This window comes from Borostomias antarcticus (genome assembly GCF_949987555.1).
Source record: "Borostomias antarcticus genome assembly, chromosome: 22".
Lineage (NCBI taxonomy): Eukaryota > Metazoa > Chordata > Actinopteri > Stomiiformes > Stomiidae > Borostomias > Borostomias antarcticus.
In genome coordinates this window covers 11,329,270-11,349,269 of record NC_140255.1, presented here as the reverse complement: position 1 = coordinate 11,349,269, position 20,000 = coordinate 11,329,270, and the positions used below count along the sequence as shown (strand labels likewise).

The 20,000-nt window shown below is 45.8% G+C and overlaps 3 protein-coding genes across 3 annotated transcripts in view; 2 read left to right on the top strand and 1 right to left on the bottom strand.

Annotated features, from left to right (window-relative positions):
• LOC311323765 (thrombospondin-2-like) overlaps positions 1-7,146 on the top strand; it is a gene marked incomplete at both ends in the record, with an annotated part of 15,176 nt that extends 8,030 nt beyond the window's left edge. The window contains 6 exons of the mRNA XM_084456064.1: positions 192-419; positions 740-870; positions 1,123-1,263; positions 3,149-3,246; positions 6,773-6,912; positions 7,082-7,146. Of these exons, the coding sequence (XP_084312190.1) occupies positions 192-419; positions 740-870; positions 1,123-1,263; positions 3,149-3,246; positions 6,773-6,912; positions 7,082-7,146 (803 nt within the window). The remainder of the gene's footprint in view (positions 1-191; positions 420-739; positions 871-1,122; positions 1,264-3,148; positions 3,247-6,772; positions 6,913-7,081) is intronic.
• Positions 7,147-8,270: 1,124 nt separating this feature from the next.
• On the top strand, positions 8,271-10,404 carry LOC311323764 (potassium channel subfamily K member 1-like; the record flags this gene model as incomplete). The annotated part of the gene is made up of 3 exons (XM_084456063.1): positions 8,271-8,610; positions 8,922-9,326; positions 10,118-10,404. 3 exons carry the CDS (start codon positions 8,271-8,273, stop codon positions 10,402-10,404), a joined length of 1,032 nt encoding a protein of 343 aa, XP_084312189.1.
• Positions 10,405-11,924: 1,520 nt separating this feature from the next.
• The window catches only part of entpd1 (ectonucleoside triphosphate diphosphohydrolase 1), a gene marked incomplete at its 3' end in the record, with an annotated part of 12,547 nt that continues 4,471 nt past the window's right edge, over positions 11,925-20,000 (bottom strand). The window contains exons 2-10 of the mRNA XM_084456062.1: positions 18,003-18,130; positions 17,730-17,847; positions 15,884-16,034; positions 15,414-15,573; positions 15,057-15,254; positions 13,140-13,397; positions 12,600-12,707; positions 12,316-12,453; positions 11,925-12,134 (exon numbers count right to left, since the gene is read on the bottom strand). Of these exons, the coding sequence (XP_084312188.1) occupies positions 11,925-12,134; positions 12,316-12,453; positions 12,600-12,707; positions 13,140-13,397; positions 15,057-15,254; positions 15,414-15,573; positions 15,884-16,034; positions 17,730-17,847; positions 18,003-18,130 (1,469 nt within the window). The remainder of the gene's footprint in view (positions 12,135-12,315; positions 12,454-12,599; positions 12,708-13,139; positions 13,398-15,056; positions 15,255-15,413; positions 15,574-15,883; positions 16,035-17,729; positions 17,848-18,002; positions 18,131-20,000) is intronic.

Genomic DNA, 20,000 nt, shown 5'->3' with positions numbered 1-20,000 from the left:
CTCTCCAACACTCCTTTCTCTCTCTTTCTCTCCCATTTACTTCATCCTGGTATGAACTCCCTCCTTTATTCTCTCCTTTTCTCCTTCCTTCTCTTCTCCTCCTTTATTCTCCCTTTTCTCCATCCTACTCTTCCAATCACAATATTTCCCTTTCCTCCAACTCTTGTCTTACCTGAACATTTCTCTCTCAGGTGATGGTAGGGGTGATGCCTGTCAAGATGACTTTGACAATGACAGCATCCCGGATGCGTTGGACCCGTGTCCAGAGAACAGTGACATCGGAGCCATCGACTTCCGGAAGTTCCAGTCGGTGCTATTGGACCCCCGGGGAACGGCCCAGTCCGACCCGTTCTGGGTGATCCGCAGCGAGGGCAGAGAGCTTCTCCAGGTCGCCAACTCTGACCCTGGCATTGCCCTCAGTGAGACCCCCTGCCCCTGATCTCTAATTCTGATTCTAATTTTTTATCTTTAATCCTGACTATAATTTTAATCTCCAATAATGACTCTAGTTTTTTACAATCTCTAATCCTGACTAGTTTTTAATCTCTAATCCTGACTCTAGTTTTTAATGCTACAGTGTTTAGAAAACACGCATCCTAACCTTGAGAGCCATACATGACGTAAATGATATGTAAATCATAACAAAACTATTTGTGTGTGTGTGTGTGTGTATGTGTGTGTGTGTGTGTGTGTGTGTGTGTATGTGTGTGTGTGTGTGTGTGTGTGTGTGTGTGTGTAGGCTTCGATAAATTTACTGCAGTGGATTTCAGCGCAACCTTCTATGTGAACACAGAGCGAGATGATGACTATGCAGGGTTTGTCTTCTCCTACCAGTCCAGCAGGCGCTTCTATGTGGTGATGTGGAAGCAGGTGAGTCTGACATAACACACACACACACACACACACCTCAAACCATTTGTGTAGTGGTGACTGAAGAAATTTGTATACTGTAATAATAAATTGGGAAAAACAACACTTTTACATCAGTGGTGGTTATGAAGTGGATGTATACTGTATGTCAATAAAAAAATAGATAAGTATACTTACTTTGTATACCTCCATACTGTTTACCCTGGACTACAATACTGCCTCGAACCCACCATGTGGTGGTTCTGTTTTTAGGTATCTCAGGCCTACTGGGAGAAGAAGCCGTCTTGGGCCTTTGGCTCAGCAGGTGTTTCCCTGAAGGTGGTCAACTCCACTTCCGGCCCTGGGAAAGGCCTCCGCAATGCCCTGTGGCACACTGGCAATACCAGACACCAGGTAGACTTTACACACCCTTCAAAAACTTTCCATGCCAAACTAATTTCTGACAAAAATAGCAAAACTGCATTGGGTGCTATAGCTCAAGAATGAGCATACACATGCTACACCCTATCATGCATACCCTGTGTAAAATTAGGCAGTAAACATCAGACCAAATCAGTTGCCAACTCTTCAGTAAGGGAAGTAGCTTTTGGCTGTCCCAGAAGTTGCTAGAAGGGGGGGGGGGGTTGTGAAAATAGTGTATAACATTAGCTTTTTTTTTCTTTTTCTTTTTTTACATAGTAGCCTACATCAGCCATGTGATGATGATGGGCATGAAAGAAACAATCAAACTATTTACAAACTTGTTTTTTTTATGCTGTATAACATTAGCTTTTTTCTTTTAAACAACGTAGGTCTGTAAACCTAAAGAATAACACAAAAATAATATCGCCTACAGGGCTGAATTAAAACTTCACCAGTATCTAGGTAAACTAGTGCTGCGAGCAGCAGTGAGCGGGCCCTCGCACCCCACGCGTGTCGGGGTGCTGCGCCGTTAAAGGGTGTGCTATTTCGGTGTGCAGTACTGCGAGAAACTTCCTGTCACCAGTAGGTGGCGCTCTCGGCGTGACTCAATACCGAAGCATAGATGTGTTCAGGACGGTACCTTGATGAAGCGTGAGAAATGTTGAGTAAATCGGATAACGTATGTAGGAGTTATGAGGACTTCCTGTTTCACCAGTAGGTGGCACTTTAAGTTTGACTCAATACTGACACATAGATGCGTTCATAAGGTGACCTTCATGAAGCGTCAGCAATTTGGTGCAAATCGGATGATGTATGCAGGAGTTATGAGCACTTCCTGTTTCACCAATAGGTGGCGCTATAAGCATGACGCAATACTGACAGATAGATGTGTTCAGGACAGAACCGTCATGAAGCGTGAGATATATCGGACAAATCGGATAATGTATGGAGGAGTTATGAGGACTTCGTGTTTTATGGCGAAATGTCAAACTTTGGCGGGGCGCCACGGGAAGGGTGTATGGTGAAAACTCAATTTTTTTGATAACTTTTGATCACAAAGGTCTTAAGATGAAGCTGACCGAATATGAAGTTGATCGGATGAAATCTGTAGGAGGAGTTCGTTGAAGTACGAGACATGGAAATGGTAAAAACAAGGACAAAATGTCACATTAAAAGCAAAATGGCTGACTTCCTGTCGGATGTTGGGTATAGGTCAAAGAGACATTTTAGTGTGTCTCGATGAACTACATATGCCCACCGAATTTCGTTCGCCTACATCAAACTGAAAGGTGGGGCTCGCCATTTAAAATTTTCCAGGGGGCGCTCTTGAGCCGTTTTGCCACGCCCATTTCCGTCACCCATGAATTATCAAATTTTTCACCGGTACTGACGTATCTTCAAAGTTTCATCCGTTTTCATCGATGTTTAGGCCGCCAAAAAGGCATTTGTTTTGGAAGAAGAAGGAGAAGGAGAATAATCCTTTGAAATACAATAGGGCCTCGCACCGCCAGTGCTCGGGCCCTAACTAGCCGTTTCTGACAATACGATTGGTTGTTGCGGTAGGGATCCCAGCGTGTGTGGTGTGTGTGGGCGAGCGAGAGAGAGAGGACGTGAAGGCAGCAAAAAAGATTTTCTCTCGTCGTGACTCGTGAGCTGAGCTCGCTTCCTTGTCAAGACAATAATTCCCCAAATGACCAGAAAAGTAGCTAGATTTGTCGTTAGTCGCTTTTCATGAAATAAGTCACCAGGGGGGTCTGGAAAGTCGCTAAATCTAGCGACAAAGTCGCTAAATTGGCATCACTGGACCAAATACTCAATCCTAACTTGGCTCCTAATCAGGTACCTTTAACCCTTGACCCCTGTGTGTGATCCTCAGGTCCGCACGCTGTGGCAAGATCCCAACAACATCGGCTGGAGGGACTACACTGCCTACCGCCTGCACCTCATCCACCGGCCCAAGACTGGCTTCATCAGGTACACAATGTAACCTCAACAACTGTAATGGTTGCGGTTAGGGCAGGGTTGGGTTGTTTTGAAGTTGAGTATTGGTCATTTATTGGTGAACCTACTAAGGCGCAGGGAGGCGACCCTCTCGTTCACTGGGGTGAACTCCAGTACAGAGGCGCTCAGCTGGGGGCTAGCTAGTATAGCCACACCTGCCTTACGTCTCATACCGTGAGCAACTCCGGAGAACAACAGGTTCCAAGCCCTATCCAGGAGTTTGGTTCCGGTGCCGGTGCTGTGCGTGGAGGTTAGCCCCACCAGGTGTAATTGGTATCGCTCCACCCTCACAAGCTCCGGCTCCTTCCCCCCCAGCGAGGTCACATTCCATGTCCCCAGAGCCAGCCTTTGCCGCCCAGGTCCCGTCCATCGGTGCCCATCGCCTTCACTGCCACCTAGTTGGCAGTGCACCCGACCCCAACAGTTCCTCCCATGGGTGGTGGGTCCATGGGATGGACGAGACGGAGATGTTGGGCCCGGCCGGACTCCATGGAAAGCCCGGCACAGACGGGCCCTCCATCCGGGCTAGGCTTCAGACGGGGGCCTCGGGCATCCATCGGGCTGGGTATCTCTCTCTCTTCGGTGTTCTTCCATCAGGGTTTTTCGCTGGTTGAGGACTGTGGGGCGCAACTCCTCACAGCCCTACTCTGGCCATTTTGGGCTTAAAGCCCTCATCCGCCCTTGCTCCACACCTCCAGATGGTACACGGTGCGGGGCCAGGCGCAAGCAGCACCTGTGTTTTTTGTTCGGAGTGACCTTCTCCTAGATGGGTTGCCTATCATGGCTATGACCCATAACAACCCTGTATAGTAAAGCACACACTCCCCAAATACCACCAGCAGGTAAAATGCTCAACTAGGGAGAACACTGTAGACCACTGCTACACCACACTAAGCCACGCTGTCTCCCATGCCGCGCTGGGAGCAGAAACTAAAACTCTCTAAGCCTGTCGTTAGGACATTCAGGAAAAGGACCAGCGAAGCTAAGGAGGAATCACCCGCCTTATTCTACATCTGAAATCCATCACAGACCCTCTCCTGAATCCCCTGCAGTTCGTCTACAGAGCCAACAGGTCAGTGGTCTCTGACTCCAGGACCATCAGCACAGGCATCCCCCAAGGCTGTGTTCTTTCCCCTCTACTCTTCTCCCTGTACACAAACAGCTGCACCTCCAGCCACCAGTCTGTCAAGCTCCTGAAGTTTACAGACAATATCACCCTCATCAGACTCATCTCCAAGGGCAACAAGTCTGCCTCCAGATGGAAGATTGACCAGCTGCTGTCCTGGGGCAGCCAAAACAACCTGGAGCTTCCTGGACTTTCAAGACAGTGGACATGGTTGCAGACTTTAGGAAGAAATCACCCCCCTCCCTCCCACCACTCTGAATGACACTCCAGTGACCAGTGTTGACTCCTGCTTCCTGGGCACCACCATCTCACAGGACCTCAAGTGGGAGCTGAACACTACCATTTCTGTTTAGCTGAACATCAGCTCCCTCACCAAAAAAGCACAGCAGAGGATATACTTCCTGGGGCAGCTGAAGAAATTCAACACGCCAAAGGCAATGATGGTACTCTTATACACCTCCATCATCGAGTCCATCCTCACCTCCTCCATCACCATCTGATTCTCCACCGCAACCGATAAAGACAAGGCCAGACTGTAGTGCATCATCCGCTCCACTGAGAGGGTGATTGGTTGTAAAACTGCCATCCCTACAGGACCTGCATGCCTCCAGGGCCCTAAAACAGGCCAGAAAGATTGTGGCCAACCCCTAACAACTATGTTCATCCATGGCAGTGCCTTTGCTGAGTGGACCATTGACCACCCAGCCGAGGACAGTCTGTATAGCATATGGGACATTACTGTTGCTGTTTATAATTCTCCATGGCTGGCATGTTGACACCAATCAGCAGTTCGACACCGGCATTGATTTTAGTCAACTCATCTTTCAGATATGGCCATTGATATCATTTGCTTGGAATGTTGTCTTTGGTAACAGGGATACAAAGTTGGATGTAGACATCCTGCCAAGTCCAGGAACTTGTTATTCTTGAGACCTGCCACTTCTAGCTTGGGCTGCTCGATTAATCGGATTTTAATTTAGATTAAGATTTGGGCTGTCAACCATCATTAAAACTAAATAATCGCCATAAAACGATTTTGCACAAATCAAGCGCACCCTACACTGCAGAGCTATACTGCGCTTGACACTTTAGTTCAAAGCGAGACGAGTTGTCAAGCAAGGCGCACGCATGCTCCTCTCGAACAAAACACGACAAGAAGAAGATTATGGCAGCAGAACGAGAGGTGGACAAGAGAGCTAAAACAATGTCAGTGGTGTGGAAACACTATGGGTTCGCGGAGACAGATTTGGACCAAGTTGACACGGTGTGTAAAATTTGCTACGCAGTCGTAGCTGCCCCTCAAAGCAGCCCTTCTCAGTCCCGTTGTCACATTCCGCTCGCTCATGCCAGACAACAGTCCTTTCCCGCTCCATTCACTTTGCCGTCAAAATAAATCGGTGTCGGCCTAGTTAGGAGAGGCGCTCATATTTACAAGTGTCAGATAAACATGAAACGTCACTCACCTAAGCAAAAGGGTCTATTTTAACAAATGCTGGGTTTTGAAGCCTCGGCGCTACCATTAAATAACTTATTTAGACGCGTTCTGTCCTAGTGAAATTCTTTTTCCGAGGTAGTCTTCTTCTGTGGTGGTGCCGGTGCTTTGAAGCTTCTTTATTTATCAGTTTTGGCACTTTTATTAATTTATTTATCAAGGTCAAGGTTCACTATTTGTCTCCCATGGGAGAAATGTATCTAATCCAAAGAACATTGTTAAAAAGAAAAGCCACTGTCAACATTTAATAAATTAATTGTTATCAAAGTCAATAATTTGATTTGTTAAGAAAATTTGTTAAGAAAATGTTAAAACTTTTGATTAAAAAAAAGAATTCAATGAATAATCGTGTTAAATAATCGTGATCTCAATATCAATCAAAATAATCGTGATTATGATTTTTGCCATAATCGAGAAGCCCTAGCCCAGTTGTCTTATAGCTGGTGACAGGCTTTTCCTGGCCCATTTAGCTGTGTCATCAATGCTGTAGCAGAACATAGCAGAGCTGCCAGGGTCTAAAACAGCATATGTCTCCACAATTTGACTTCCCCTAGAAAGCCTTACCTAAACTACAGTATATGGAAAAACAAACAAAACATATTATAAACAAGATATATTGCTCCAACAATGGTTATGAGTTCAAGCCCTGGGTGATGCAGAACAAACATTCTAATGCCTACTTAGGCATTGTACTGTTTGGGTTTCAGATATATGATTTTAAATATAGGCTATTTTTAATTTAAGAAGTTTTAAATAATTAGGGTCCTGGTAGAGACCCTCATGTATTTGTCTCATCTTCTTCCTCTTTCTTCCTATTCTTCCTCAATATGCCCGTCCCCAGCCCTGACTCAGCAGCTATGATCTTGTGTTTGTGTTTCCAGGGTTGTCGTGTACGAGGGCAGGCACATCATGGCGGACTCAGGCCCAGTGTACGACCTCACGCTAGCTGGCGGCAGACTGGGACTCTTCGTTTTCTCTCAAGAACAAGTCCTCTTTTCAGATCTCAAATATGAGTGCCGAGGTGAGGCCTATCACACCCACACACACACACACACACCCACACACACACACACATACACACACACACACACACACACACACACACACACACACACACACACATAATCTTGTGTTCCTTTTTTCCAGATAACTGAATTGTGTTTGCTGTGAGACCTCTGTGATGACCCTAGACAGAAAGCAGAGACAAGTGCTCAAGCCAAATCAACCCAACCTACAGAATAATGATCAGCTGTAATATCGATATACAGAGCTTCAGTAAAGTTACAGTACACAGTTTTTACACAGCATTTGTGGTGGAGCCGGATCCGTATGACTATGCACTGTCAATATTATTACTTTATCATAAAGCTTTTCATAGTTTAGCAATGCAGTTTATGAAGCATTTATCATTATTTTATAAAACTATTTCAAAGTACTGCTGCCTAAAGAGAGACTGTAAATAGGCTACTTATTTATTTTACAATTTTTACTCTCGCAATAATACTTTAGACTACATCAGCCTGTTTGAAGAGTTACATCACAAATAAAGAAACGGACAAACGTGAGTGTGTTGCTGTGTATTGCCGTTCCAATTATAATTACTTTACATCTTGTAGGACCATGCCTCAGCAATACAGTAGGTCCTTGTGATATTAACCTGTCTTCAGCCGCCCTCTAGCGAGAAAAGAGTGAAAGCAACACACAACAATACAATGCAATATGTTATATCCTCGAAGGGAAATTCACTTTGCTACAGTAAAAAGTAGGCTACACGTAGCACACAATACAATGCAATATAAACTGTATTTATCAAAGAAGGGAAATTCACTTCTTTTTTTTTACTTTTTCTTTTTTACAGTAGCCTACATGGCAATACAATACAGTAACATCAAAATGCAGTGGCAGGGAAATGTACAACCTGTAAAACCTACAGTAAGGCGCTGTTTGTGGCTAAACAAATCGCCGCTCAGAACTGGCTGTACAACATATTTGTCATCGCATCTCTCTCTCTCTCTCTCTCTCTCTCTCTCTCTCTCTCTCTCTCTCTCTCCTTCCCTCTCTCACACACACATACACGCACGCATAGCCGTCTACCTGGCCAGGTGAGGAGCCACGACGTCACCCTTCCCTTCTATTGTCTCTTTCTTTTTTCCATCGTCAGGTCGAACGCCACATCCACCTTGGGTTAGGCTCTGGAGGAACGAGGAAGAGATCTGAAATCTCTAATTAGGTAGGACAAACCTAATACACAGCCGTACAGCCTATAACTTCACCTAAGCAACATTTGACTAGGCTACTATGGAGTTCTTTTAGGCTTTGTCGGCTAACCGAGAAATTCAAGAAAGAAATTCATCAGAGATCTTTTGGCTCATATTTACAATGGTCCAGTGTTTTGACGGAGACTGCTGGTCTCGGCGCCGGTCAGAACTGAGCTTTGCTCTGCTGATTGTGAGCTATGTGCTGTACTTGCTGTTTGGCGCCGGGGTCTTCTCCGCGGTGGAGCGACCGTATGAGGACGAGTTACGCGAGCATCTGCGGATCCTCCGGCGCCAGTTTATCGAGGACAACGCGTGCGTGTCGGACGACCGGCTAGAGGAGCTTCTGTCCTGGGCTCTGGAGGCTAGTAACTACGGTGTGTCGGTGCTCGGTAACAACAGCGAACAGAACTGGGACTTCGTCTCCTCTCTTTTCTTCACCAGCACTGTGCTGACCACAACAGGTGAGAGAAAGAGAGAGAGAGAGAGAGAGAGAGAGAGAGAGAAAGTATTCTCTCAGACTAAAAGGTCGGTCTTATAAAGAAAACTATTGTTGAATCATGTACTCTCTTGAGTCCAGGTAACTGAAAAAATCTATTACAATTGTGAATCGTCCATAACACAGGAAAAAAAACGAGATTTCATATTTTGAGAGTTATTTTTTTAAGCGATTGTTTTTTTTAAGTGATCAAAATGTTAACTACATCAACAAAAAAGTGCTTTCTTCTTTGTGTGTGTGCCCGCGCATGTGTGTATGTGTGTCACGTTGTTGCAGGTTATGGCCACACAGTGCCTCTGTCCGACGGAGGAAAGGCCTTCTGCGTGATCTACTGCCTGCTGGGTATCCCCATCACCCTCATCTTCCTCTCCGCCGTGGTGCAAAGGCTCATGGTTGTGGTGACTCACCGGCCCGTGGCCTACCTGCAGGCGAGATGGGCTATGTCCAAACCTGCCATGGCCACAGGCCACGCCACCTGCCTGTCCCTGGTCGCTGTCCTGCTCCTCCTCCTCATCCCCACGCTGGTGTTTCGGTCTCTGGAGACCAGGTGGAGCTTCCTGGAGGCTCTCTACTTCTGCTTCATCTCCCTGACCACCATAGGACTGGGGGACTATGTCCCCGGGGAGACTCACCGCTCCGACAGCAGCCCACACAGGCAGCTCTACAGGCTAGCCATAACAGGTCGGTCACTGTGACTAAAGATGTAATGGCAGTACTCTGGCCTGCGTTGTGTTCTTTCAGTTCGACCAAAGGGGCTTGCCCGGGGGGGGGGGGGGGGGTTGACTGTCAGCGCTCCCTTAAGGAGTGAGTTTACCTGCTACTCGCTACGATTACATTACATTAGTCATTTAGCAGATGCTTTTATCTAAAGCAACTTACAATAATGGCATTTAACGTAGGTAGTCTGTGTACTACTACTCACGAGAACTTACTTACTTCAATATACTTGCATACTTCAGTGCATCTCCTTTCTAAACAAGTGACTAATAGTATAATCTAGTGGTAAAGCCAAAGTGCAAGAGTAGCAAACGTGGACTCACTCTAAGATGGTGAGGATTCACGATTATACTCGGTTACATACTGTAGACATGACCTTATTCATAGGCTGGCTTCATACTGTACCTACTGAACAGACAACTGAATAGGCAATACCGGTTAGTTATCTAAGTAGAAACATGATGAGGGTAGCTGTAACTCCTACGTTTTGTGAGGCATGAACATGCTCATAAAACATGTTACAGTATATAAAATATACCATGTAAGTTATGTGAGTAGAGACATGACCAGGCTAGCTGTGACAGGTTAGTTGATGTTTAGTTAATTATGTCTGACACTCAGGGTGAGGGGGTCTTTGGTATTCAGCAACTAATCAGCTCGACCACTCTGTATTTGACTGACCGTCTTACCAAGCTCTCTCCCTCCCTCTGTGTGTGTGTGTGTGTGTGTGTATGTGTGTATGTATGTCCCCCCAGTGTACCTGCTGCTGGGCCTGGTGTGTACACTGGTGGTAGTGGAGACCTGGTGTGAGCTGCCACAGTTGAAGAGCTTCCGGAAGAGGTTCTACATAGTGAGACAGGAGAGAAAGATACCGGTGGACATCTCCCATGACATGGAGGACACGACTGAGGGGCCGACCGACGAGCTCGCGTTCTCCAGCGTGTCCGCCCAGGCCGACTTCTTCCGCCAGGAAAAGCCCCTCCCTTTCACCCACGCTCAAGAAACCGCCTCTCCTGACCATGGCAACCACCTCAGTAGATGACAGACTGTGTCATGAGAGAATTGTGTGTGTCTTTATTTATGGTAAATGGTAGTCTGACTCAGCGGATGTAGGTTTTGGGGAAAAGCCTTGCCATTCGTTTACTACTGCCCAATCAGTGGTGCCGATTCATGTGGTCGGCCAATCAGTGGTGATGGGAGATTCTTCCATCGGCAATCAAATTCAATGCAACAAGAACTTAGCAACCGCTCTGCCAAAGATGATTGTAATTAGTTTAAAGAAATACAGCACTTTCCACCCCTATCCCCGAATGGTAATGAGTCCAGCCAGACCTTTCTCCAGCGCTGGCACAGCATAAACGAAGTGTAAAGATAGGTCTGGCTATTAAAGACGTGGTAAATGGTAAATGGACTGCACTTATATATAGCGCTTTTATCCCAAGTGCTTCACAATGGCCTTTCGTTCACCCATTCACACGTGTGTGTGTGTGTGTGTGTGTGTGTGTGTGTGTGTGTGTGTGTGTGTGTGTGTGTGTGTGTGTGTGTGTGTGTGTGTGTGTGTGTGTGTGTGTGTGTGTGTGTGTGTTCCCAGCTTGTATACGGGTTGGCCTCTGATGACTGTGTTTGTTCCAAAGGGAGCTACAGTAGTCAACTTCCTGCACTAGAGGGAGCTGGCTTTCAACAGATTGTGGATATGTGTGAATGTATGTGCATACTTGTGTGTGTGTGTGTGTGTGCGCGCGTGTGAGTGTGTGTGCGTGCATGTGTGTACAATTGGTCTGCCAGTGCCAACACTGCAGGAAGAGGAACCACCCACTTATCAAATATCAGGATGCCCTTGTTTCCATTTTCTCAGTGTACCTCTATTCCCTCCAGATAAGACCTGTATCACACACAGGAAGGGCTTTGGTTCCAAACGGAGGGAAACTAAGACTGCGGCTTCCTGTCTGAGTCATACAGTATGACCCAACCTTTATTAACTTCAAATCCATCTTTATACTCAATGACTCCAAGTCTATTATCCTCATAAAAAGCCACAGGTGTATTTGCGTATAGGAAAATAGGCCCTCTGCATGATCATGAATGCAAGCTTGTAAAAGAAGAACAGAACATGTCTTACTTGATTACGAGGCCACTTGTTGTTGGCTAGAGATGAAGAACACAAACTCAATTCACCACTAGAGGTCAGCACACCACTCACTCACTTCCAAAGGTAGTATGACACTCCTTATCTATTGACTGCTCTATTTACAATAGTGAAATTGCATTCTGTACTCATATACATAATAGACATGGTATTACTAAAATGGAGGAGTTTGTCATTTGGGAGCTCTATCCAGCACCCGATACCCAATACATTTCAATAAATCATATTGTGATTTCAGGGTGAATTGAATGAGTAAAAAAAAAAAAGAAGAAGAAAAATGCTGGCACAATGCAATTTTTTTTATAAACATGGCATTTTATAAACAACATATTCACACATTCATACCCCCACACCCCCCCAAACATACACACACACACACACATATAGGCTACTATACTGTACATGCATGTGTGTGTTTATATGACTTGTGTGTGGGCGGGGCGGCAGCGGTGCCAGTGTGAGCGTAGACTGACACAGAAGAGGAGGAGGAGCAGCAGGGAGATGAAGGTCACCAAGGAGACGTAGCCGGCGAGCGGGAGAGGAGGAGAGTCTGGCGCCTCCGCCGGTATCATGTTGGTCAGATTCAGCATGTAGCCCAGCGCCCAGCCAGCATCGCTACCCGATATCTACACACATCATTTTATCAATGAGATGTATGAGGATAGAGCATATTATGCAAATATATGTAAATCACACACATTGGCCTTGTATCGGATATTGACTCACTGGTCACAAATGGTGACTCACTGGTCACAAGTCCCTCAGCAAAACAGGAAATGGGCATACAAAGTTTATTCTGTGTCCCACCTTCTCTATGAACTTGATGTCCTTCCAGTTCTCAGAGGTGAAATTGTAGCCGTCCGTCAGCAAGGCCAGGATGTAGATGCCGGAGAAGCAGTACTCCGCCAGGTACTTCTGCTTCACTCTGGGGTGCTCCGCCTTTATCTTCACACATCAGAGCATCTGAAGATATTAACACACACGCAGGGACACACGCACACACACACAGGCACACAGGCAGGTGCATGCACACAGCCAAGTAGTATGTACAATTATGTCACTCATACTTCTGTGTGTGTGTTTGTGCTGACCTGTGTCCAGGGTGTGGAACAGTAGCGTACTAGGTTCTCCTGGGCCATGTTCAGAGGGCCTGAGGTCAGGTTCAGGAAGTTCATCACAAAATAGAAGGCAGAGAAAGCCTGTGGAGGGAGACGGAGTCAAACTAGACAGGAAGACTTTCACAGATCTGCACTGAGATAGCATCCATACCAATCATTAGTTAATTAATAACTATTCCAACAAATTCATCATTAACCTTCAGTCCTACGAATCCCTCCCCTTGACACTACAGCTTTTCCATTGTTTTTCTTTTTGACCCGCCTGCCAAGCTTGAAATTCACCAAACTTTCCACTTCCAAAACAGCATTCTTTTGTCTTAACATTTTGGGAAAAACAGAGAGAGATTTAGTGAATGGAACGGGGTGTGGTTAGAGATGGTATTGGGAGTAGAGTGGCCTATAATAGCCTGTTGGACTGCAGTACTAGAGTGGAGTATAATGGCTTGGTAGACTGCAGTTGCATGTTGAATAGCTTTGTTGTGGACCTGTCCTCATATTTCCGGTGAGACTCACCCCAAAGGGCCCCTGCAGCGGTGGCTGGTAGACCCCGTTAAAGGAGCAGTGACTGAAGCTGCATTGGCTGAAATTGAAGACTTTTTTGACCACATCCAGACACTGCTTCGCGTCTCCTGTTCCATTGTGGATAAAGCTGGTGGCAGATGTGAGAGGTTGTCCGTCTGACACACAGGGGCTCTTGTACACAGCAGAGAAGTCCTTCGTTTCACTGTAACCAGGGTGGAAACAGGGGTCTGAAACTACAGTGGCACCTGCCTGAGAGACACACACACACACAAACACACACACACACACACACGCACACAGTTTGTCCTCTTAAATTATTATATTAGTTGTATTACTGTTGGTTTGTGTATTCTTCATTATATCTGTGTTCATAGTTGGACTTTAACATTCATGCCAATAAAGCACACTAAAGATAGAAAGAGAGGGAGAGAGAGAAGGAGAGAGGGAGAGCAGAAGAATAGAGTGCAGATCTAACAACTGAGAGTAAAAGGCAGTAAGGAGGAGAGTAGGGATTTCAAAAATACTAAGATGCTACAGTGCATGATTTTCCTCTCGCACTGATCATAAAGGTGATTAAACCATTCTGAACCATTCGTATATCATGCACGGTTCAGCCTCTCGTGACAGGCGACACATCTGTATGGTCACTCCTCGACCAATCTGGCTTCACTAGGCCTAATCAGGCAAGCCTAGGCATAGGGGTGAGGCGAGAGGGCTGTAATTCAGGAATCAATATGCAATACAAAAGACTATCTAATCATTCTGTATGCTTAGCAGTTCAGCAAACCATTTCTCTGTATTCCTAAGTGTGTTGTCCAGATGGCCAGTCCACACCTGCTTGGGACAAAAGGGGATAATTTATTGGCCAAGACACGTTTCCCCCTGAGCTAGATGGCCTTACTAGAGTAAATCTCACTGTAGACAGGAGACACAAAATACCTTTTAAAATAGGATAATCTGATCCACTCTATCCCTTGAAGGAAGGACAATGGAATGGCGGATGGCGGAATTTCATTGGTGGATGCTCCGGTCATACGTGTGTGTTGGTGTGTGAGTGTGTCTCTGCGTTGCTGCCTCTCTACACCATGTGAAGTGTGTTTCGCTGCATGACATTAAAGCTTTTTTTTGTAGATATGCCTGTCGATAAAATGTTTAGTTATGGTGACATGTAGGACTAATCTTTCAAGGGGCACTAGGTCACAGTGTCTTGTTTTTCCTTAGAAAGGGGCTCATCACTAATTGAAGTTTGACCAATACCTCCACGTCACACTGACTGGTCCTGACTGGTAGTGTACCCAGCAGAGGCCCACGCTCCAGACAGTAAAGTTGGCGTAACGTGAAGAGGGGGGTAGGATAGCTTTCCTGTCCCTTCACACCACCCTTTTAGAAAGAAATGGTTCCTTTACTTTGCCTCAGGATTTGTAGGTTCTGCCCCGACACATGTGTGCCGTGGGTTAAATCTGAACTTGAGTTTGGTGATGGGTGATGGCTCTTCCACCCAAAGCCGTGTCCGTGTGTGTCTGGTTAAGGTCTTGGGCTTGAACCAACAAGTCTTCTGCACACCTAAGTTGTCTTGTGGATGAGTGCGTAGGAGACAAATGGTCGGCTGTGGCTCAGGAGGTAGAGAGGGTCGTCCAATGATCGTAGGGTCGGCGGTTCGAATCCCGGCTCCTCCTGTTCACATGTTGAAGTGTCCTTGGGGCAAGACACTGAACCCCAGATTGCTCCCAATAAGCAGGTTAGCACCTTGCATGGCAGCTGCCGCCATTGGTGTGTGAATGGGTGAATCAGAGGCCATTGTAAAGCGCTTTGGATAAAAGTGCTATATAAGTGTAGTCCATTTACCATTTACCATTTACCAAATGCAAGTCATAAAATAAAATGGCTGCTCAAAGGTGTTGGGCTTACCTGGATCTGCTGTGCGAGGGCCAGTTTGAGCACCTGGTCTTTGCCGTAGCACAGGAAGCTGTGAGTGTACAGGCGGTAGGCGTTTCCATAGAGACGGAAGTCCACTGCGCTCTCTGGCGACTCTAGTCCCTGATTGGACACAAAGCTGATCTGGGTGGAAGCTCCGCCCAGGTCTAGAGCTCCTGTGGTTCCCGAGCCCTGTTACATGGAGAACAGACTTAGCATGTCTGCTACAGTACACACACACTCACACACGTGCACACACACACATACACACATACACACACACACACACACACACACACACACACACACACACACACACACACACACACACACACACATACACACACTCACCTGTCGGAGGCGTTTGGCCAGGTAGTTGACGGTGACCCAGCCGAAGGCGCCCTCCTCCTGGCCGCTGAGCAGCCGAGCTCCCTGGAAGGAGAAGGGGAACTCCTGCAGAGCCTCCTCTACAGCCTGGAACACCTCCTCTGATGCACTCTGGTTCTCCATCCTGGACAGCGCACACACACACGCACACACACACACATGCACGCACACACGCATGCACACACACACACACAGACACGCGTGCACACACACATACACACATATTGGTAGTCAAAGCAACATACGTTCACCTGCATTACGTCAGGTCACACACACGCACAACACACACACACACACACGCCCTGAACACCCCCTCTAATGCACTCTGGTTCTCCAGCCTGGCAAACGCACACACACGCACACACACACTCGGTTAAGGGTTAAGTCGGGGTCATGGTCGGAACTAGAAGAGGTCCAGGTGTGTGTGTGTGTACCTGAGCAGCCTCATGCCAGCGGTAGCCCCCAGGTACAGGGGGGTCTCGGGGTGCCTGCTGCTTGGGATGCGATGCTTCGCTTCCTGCATACACGCCGTCAGAGACTCCCCTGCCTTCCGCGGAGAGGCGGCGTAACTAGAGATGCCCGGGCCTACGCACAGGGAGGAGAGGAGCCTTACTGAGCACTCTCAAAAACACTTAGAGAGCAGGAGGAGGAAGCAGGGAGGACGAGCGAGAGGATGAAGGTCAGAGAAGAGAGTGACAGACAGAGGCTGTTTTCCCTACACCCTAAACCAATAAAGGCACTTCCCTTCTTAGTGAAAAGTCTGAAGGGCCATAAGGAGTATAGGGGTTTTGGTTTGGAATGCCCTTCAGCGATGCAGACTTGTCAGGGCAACACTGACACCGGCCAGCGATCTCTGACTGAATTGTTTTAAAGATTTAGATTTAAAAACAGTTGTTATCTTTTTAGAAAATAACCACATATTGGGAACCTACATGGCTACTTTCTCGCCTGAAAAACTATTAAAACACGACTATTAAGTGACAAATTAACAGTCGTGAGAGACAAAATATACACAACTTTTACACACTTTGAATTGGAATGCCCTTCAATATGGTTATGTTCACTTTGAAGTGAGGAGACCTACATTTTGGCGTACAGCCAGAGGTGAGGAGAGGTCGAACCTACTGTACTCATCATGTGAGCTGTGTTCTCTGTGCTGTATTGCATGGCTTTCACTGCTCACAGATGGAACTACAGTAACAGAAGTGGAGCTATGCAGCAAACACGGGTATTTTGCAACCATAGATGCAGTAAACAAAGAAATAACACACAGGAAAACTGTCCTACAACAGCAGGTCAGGGGGGCATTCCAGAAAGCAGGTTTAGTGCAAATCCTGAGTTCGCTAGTCAAACCCGTTCCAGGAAGAGAGTTCACTGACAGCGTGGGTCAGTTACTGTACATGGATGTATTAATAGAACAGCAAATAAGAACAAATTCTTATTTACAGTGATGACCTGGCAAAAAGTACAAGCTTCTTGAGGGTATAAGGCAATAAACCGATTCAGATTCTGAAACTAGCCCTCATTCTCTACACTTGATTGTGTGTGATGCTGCACACATTATAACAAATGTACACTAACGTTAGGTTTTTAAATGGCAAGTGTGCTTTAATCAACATTAATCAATGAGATTCCACCACTTTTCACCTGTAGGCTAGCCTAATATTTAAACAGTGTGGTTATGTTCACTGCATAAAGTAGAACTTTGACTCTTACGGATTTTACGCGTTAGAACTTCAAATTCTTTATCTTTATAATGTACTGTATTTTACTGTGTTTTTATTGTGATTCACGTTCATTTCACGTTTACAAAACGAAACTGAAAGTGGGGGGCGCCGTAGAGGGGGGTTCGCCCAGGGTGGCATATAAGCTAGAAACGCTACTGTGTGTGCGTGTGTGTGTGTGTGTGTGTGTGTGTGTGTGTGTGTGTGTGTGTGTGTGTGTGTACAAAAGTGAGTGTGTGTGTTTGTGTTGTTTGTGTGTGTGAGAGAGAGTGTGTGTGTGTTTGTGTGTTCTGAAGTTCTGAAGTGTAAGTGTGAGTGTGTCTCTGTGTGTGTGTGTGTGTGTGTGTGTGTGTGTGTGCGTGTGTGTGTGTGTGTGTGTGTGTGTGTGTGTACAAAAGTGAATGTGAATGAGAGTGTGTGTGTGTGTGTGTTTGTGTTGTTTGTGTGTGAGAGAGAGAGTGTGTGTGTGTGTTTGTGTGTATGGAAGAGTGAGTGTGTGTGTATGCGTGTGTGCATGTGTGCTGTGTTTGTGGATGTGTGCTGTGTTTGTGCATACCCTTGACTTTGCAAGCATGGGTCTGAGTGACTCTCCCCGTGTCGTTGTCCTTCTCTGCCGGCCACTCATAGATGTACATCGCAGTGTGGGAGGAGCCAGCGTCCAGCACAATCCCATACTGACAGACAGAGAGAGAGGGAGGGAGAGAGAGAAGAGGGGGTTAACATCTTCTATCCAGATGTGGGTGATGCAATGTGGCCCAAGGCTATGTGTAGGGGTCAGGGGGATTTGTCTGGGTGTTGAAGATTCTGGAGAAGCGACGTCGTGCTGTACCTTGTACTTCTGCAGGAGTGGCTGGTTCTGCAACACCGCTACCGTCACCAGGACAACGATCGCTATGACGCCGAGTACAGCGATGAAGATGGTCACAGGCCGATGCCACGGGTTCTTTCCTTTCATCTCTGAGAGAGAGATAGAGAGAGACAGAGAGACAGAGAGTCACATCACAACGCTAGATTATGCATGTCACAACGCTAGATCTGTTTCACTGACTACCTCTACTGTTACTGATTTTCTCTATATACTGTTTATTTTTATTTTTTTGTATTATTATTATTGTTATTAATCATCATTTTTCTTGTCTTTTTCTCCTTTATAAGTTATATAAATAATATACGTCATTATTTATTGGTGAATTCATTATATATATTAATGCCTTTCTGCTTTGGCAACATGTTTTCCTGTATTATGAAACGCTAACCCTAACCCTTGAGAGAGAGAGAGAGTGAGAGAGAGAGAGAGAGAGAGAGAGAGAGAGAGAGAGAGAGAGGAGGGGGGAGGGGGGTAGAGGGTGTTAACATCTTCTATCCAGATGTGTGTCGTGCAGCCCCAGGGCTGTGTGTGATTAGTCAAGGAGGGCAGTCTGGGTGATTTTGTTGTGTTTTGATGTAACCAGGAACTACAGACAGGCTTTGCATCATGAGCTAACTGTAAATGGCTTCACACATGGCTTGATCCCGGCTTCACACACTGTAAACACTAAGGATATTGTTCTCAGCCAGACAAGGGTGTCTCTTACGCAACACAAACTTCTCCCAGACCAAAGACATCAAAGACACTCAGAACTGTCTCCAAAGAAGATTATTCATTCATTATTCCCCAAAAACAGCATTGGCATAAACCAGTAGAGTGCTCTGTTCCACAGTATGATAACAATAATCTAAATAACTGTAACATATAGGTTTGCAATCTCAGTATTCCAGGCATGTGATGATGCTAACATTCTGGATTAAATTCACTTTTTAAGATTGAATTCGCACGTACAGTAAACAATGATCTCATGTTTACATCTGTACTGCGCTTGTGTGGGTTAACATGTTTAAATATTTGTGTGTGTATGTCTACATGTGTCACCTGTGTGTACAGGTATGTGGTAATTGTTTAGCATAACAATCCTTAGCTAGACACAAGTATGGACTTCACCTGTGGGAGTCTAAATATTTAAGCATCTGTTTTTGCGTGTGTGTGTGTGTGTGTGCATGTGCATGTATGTGTGTGTGTGTGTGTACAGAATGTGTGTGTAACACCTTTAATAACTAGCCTTTAAACTACCCTTTTGAATATTACTCATACTTATGAATGACATACTGATAATGTATTACAGTTAAGTTAATTATTTAAAAAAGGATAGTTATTAAAGGTTTACCCTGTGTGTGTTTTGTGTGTGTGTGTGTGTGTGTGTGTGTGTATGCAGACTTTGTCTGGTTTTCATTCTTCAGTCGGTTTCCACTGTTTACAAAAGGAAGGTGTAACAAACGAGTCGCTGCTCTCTCTCTCACGTACGAACACACGTATGCACACACACACACACTGTATGTACAACATCTGCCATTTTCCACTGCTTGTAACAAGCGTTTGCACAAGTCCTCTGGGTATGACCACGATACAGAACCCCCCCCCACACACACACACAGGTGAAATTGGGTCAGGGCTATCCAGGGCACATACTGTAGGTTCCCAAACGTCATCAGCCGGAGCTCAACTATAGCACATCTGTCATCAACATTTTATTTATTTTTTATATTTTTTCTCGGTCTTTATTGTTAAAAGAATACAGACATTTCATGTTCACCATTTAATAAATCACAATTAATTTTAGTTACTGTTTTTTCAAGTTTAAAATTATGTTGTGTCATCACTTTCACTGGCCTGGGTACTCAGATTATTTTATGAGTGAGTATACCATGGAGTTCGTCTGATATTCCGATTAAACTAAGTTTTCTCTAACAACACCGAGATTTTTGTCTGCCAGGGATGGCTGGCAAGCTATCC